The sequence below is a fragment of the Anarrhichthys ocellatus genome, unplaced genomic scaffold (genome assembly GCF_004355925.1).
Source record: "Anarrhichthys ocellatus isolate YVR2014 unplaced genomic scaffold, GSC_Weel_1.0 scaffold9779, whole genome shotgun sequence".
Classification (NCBI taxonomy): Eukaryota; Metazoa; Chordata; class Actinopteri; order Perciformes; family Anarhichadidae; genus Anarrhichthys; species Anarrhichthys ocellatus.
In genome coordinates this window covers 1-1,259 of record NW_022289753.1, presented here as the reverse complement: position 1 = coordinate 1,259, position 1,259 = coordinate 1, and the positions used below count along the sequence as shown (strand labels likewise).

Below are 1,259 nucleotides of genomic sequence, written 5' to 3'. Positions count from 1 at the left end.
TTGTATGAGTGAGGTTTGTAGTTTGTATGAGTGAGGTTTGTAGTTTGCATGAGTAAAGTGTCGTTTTTACGAGTGAGGTTTGTCGTTTTTACGAGTGAGGTTTGTAGTTTTTACGAGTGAGGTTTGTGTTCAGGAGCCGGACTAAGAACATGATGTGGTACGGAGTTCTTGGAACCAAAGAGCTGCTGCACAGAACCTACAAGAACCTGGAGCAGAAGGTTCTATTGGAGGTGAGACCCACAACCAACCGGTGCTGCTCCAAACATCATCATCATCATCATCATCCTCATCATCACAGGTCTAACGTGTGTTTGTGTGTGTGTGTTTGTGTGGACAGTGTGATGGGCGTCCGATCCCTCTCCCCAGTCTTCAAGGCATCGCTGTGTTGAACATCCCCAGTTACGCAGGGGGAACCAACTTCTGGGGAGGAACCAAAGAGGACGATGTGAGACCTGAACCTGTCTGTCTCTCTGTCATCTGATGTCTTCCACTGTTTATCCGTCTGTCTGTTTATTCATCGTGTCACCTGTCTGTCTCTCAGACGTTCACAGCTCCCTCCTTTGATGATAAGATCCTGGAGGTGGTGGCCGTGTTCGGCAGCATGCAGATGGCCGTGTCTCGAGTCATCAACCTGCAACATCACCGCATCGCACAGGTACACCTGTCTGTCTGTCTGTCTGTTCATCTTTCTGTTCATCTGTCTGTCCGTCTGACTCTCTGACCCCGTCTGTCTCTCTCTCAGTGTCGTACGGTGAAGATCACGATCCTCGGTGATGAAGGCGTCCCGGTGCAGGTGGACGGGGAGGCCTGGGTTCAGCCTCCAGGGTACATCAAGATCATCCACAAGAACCGAACCCAGACCCTCACCAGAGACAGGGTGAGTACTAGACCAGACCCTCACCAGAGACAGGATGAGTACTAGACCAGACCCTCACCAGAGACAGGGTGAGTACTAGATCAGACCCTCACCAGAGACAAGGTGAGTACTAGACCAGAACAATACCAGAGACAGGGTGAGTACTAGACCAGAACAATACCAGAGACAGGGTGAGTACTAGACCAGAACAATACCAGAGACAGGGTGAGTACTAGACCAGACCCTCACCAGAGACAGGGAGAGTACTAGACCAGACCCTTGCCAGAGACAGGGTGAATGCTAGACCAGAACAATACCAGAGACAGGGTGAGTACTAGACCAGAACAATACCAGACACAGGGTGAGTACTAGACCAGACCCTCACCAGAGACAGGGTGAGTAC

The 1,259-nt window shown here is 50.8% G+C and overlaps 1 protein-coding gene across 1 annotated transcript; it reads left to right on the top strand.

Annotated features, from left to right (window-relative positions):
* The first annotated feature begins 6 nt into the window (after nucleotides 1–6).
* LOC116380932 (diacylglycerol kinase delta-like) lies at nucleotides 7–1,242 on the top strand. Its single transcript, XM_031842743.1, has 4 exons — nucleotides 7–230; nucleotides 338–445; nucleotides 542–655; nucleotides 743–1,242. Exons 1-4 carry the CDS (start codon nucleotides 150–152, stop codon nucleotides 920–922), a joined length of 483 nt encoding a protein of 160 aa, XP_031698603.1. The 5' UTR covers nucleotides 7–149; the 3' UTR covers nucleotides 923–1,242.
* The last annotated feature ends 17 nt before the right edge of the window (nucleotides 1,243–1,259 follow it).

Bases quoted from the DNA above. Each gene is read 5' to 3' on its own strand.
- LOC116380932 (XM_031842743.1), top strand. From the start codon at position 150: ATGATGTGGTACGGAGTTCTTGGAACCAAAGAGCTGCTGCACAGAACC. The intron at 231-337 runs GTGAGACCCACA...TTGTGTGGACAG, and splicing joins AGCAGAAGGTTCTATTGGAG to TGTGATGGGCGTCCGATCCC. The intron at 656-742 runs GTACACCTGTCT...TCTCTCTCTCAG, and splicing joins AACATCACCGCATCGCACAG to TGTCGTACGGTGAAGATCAC.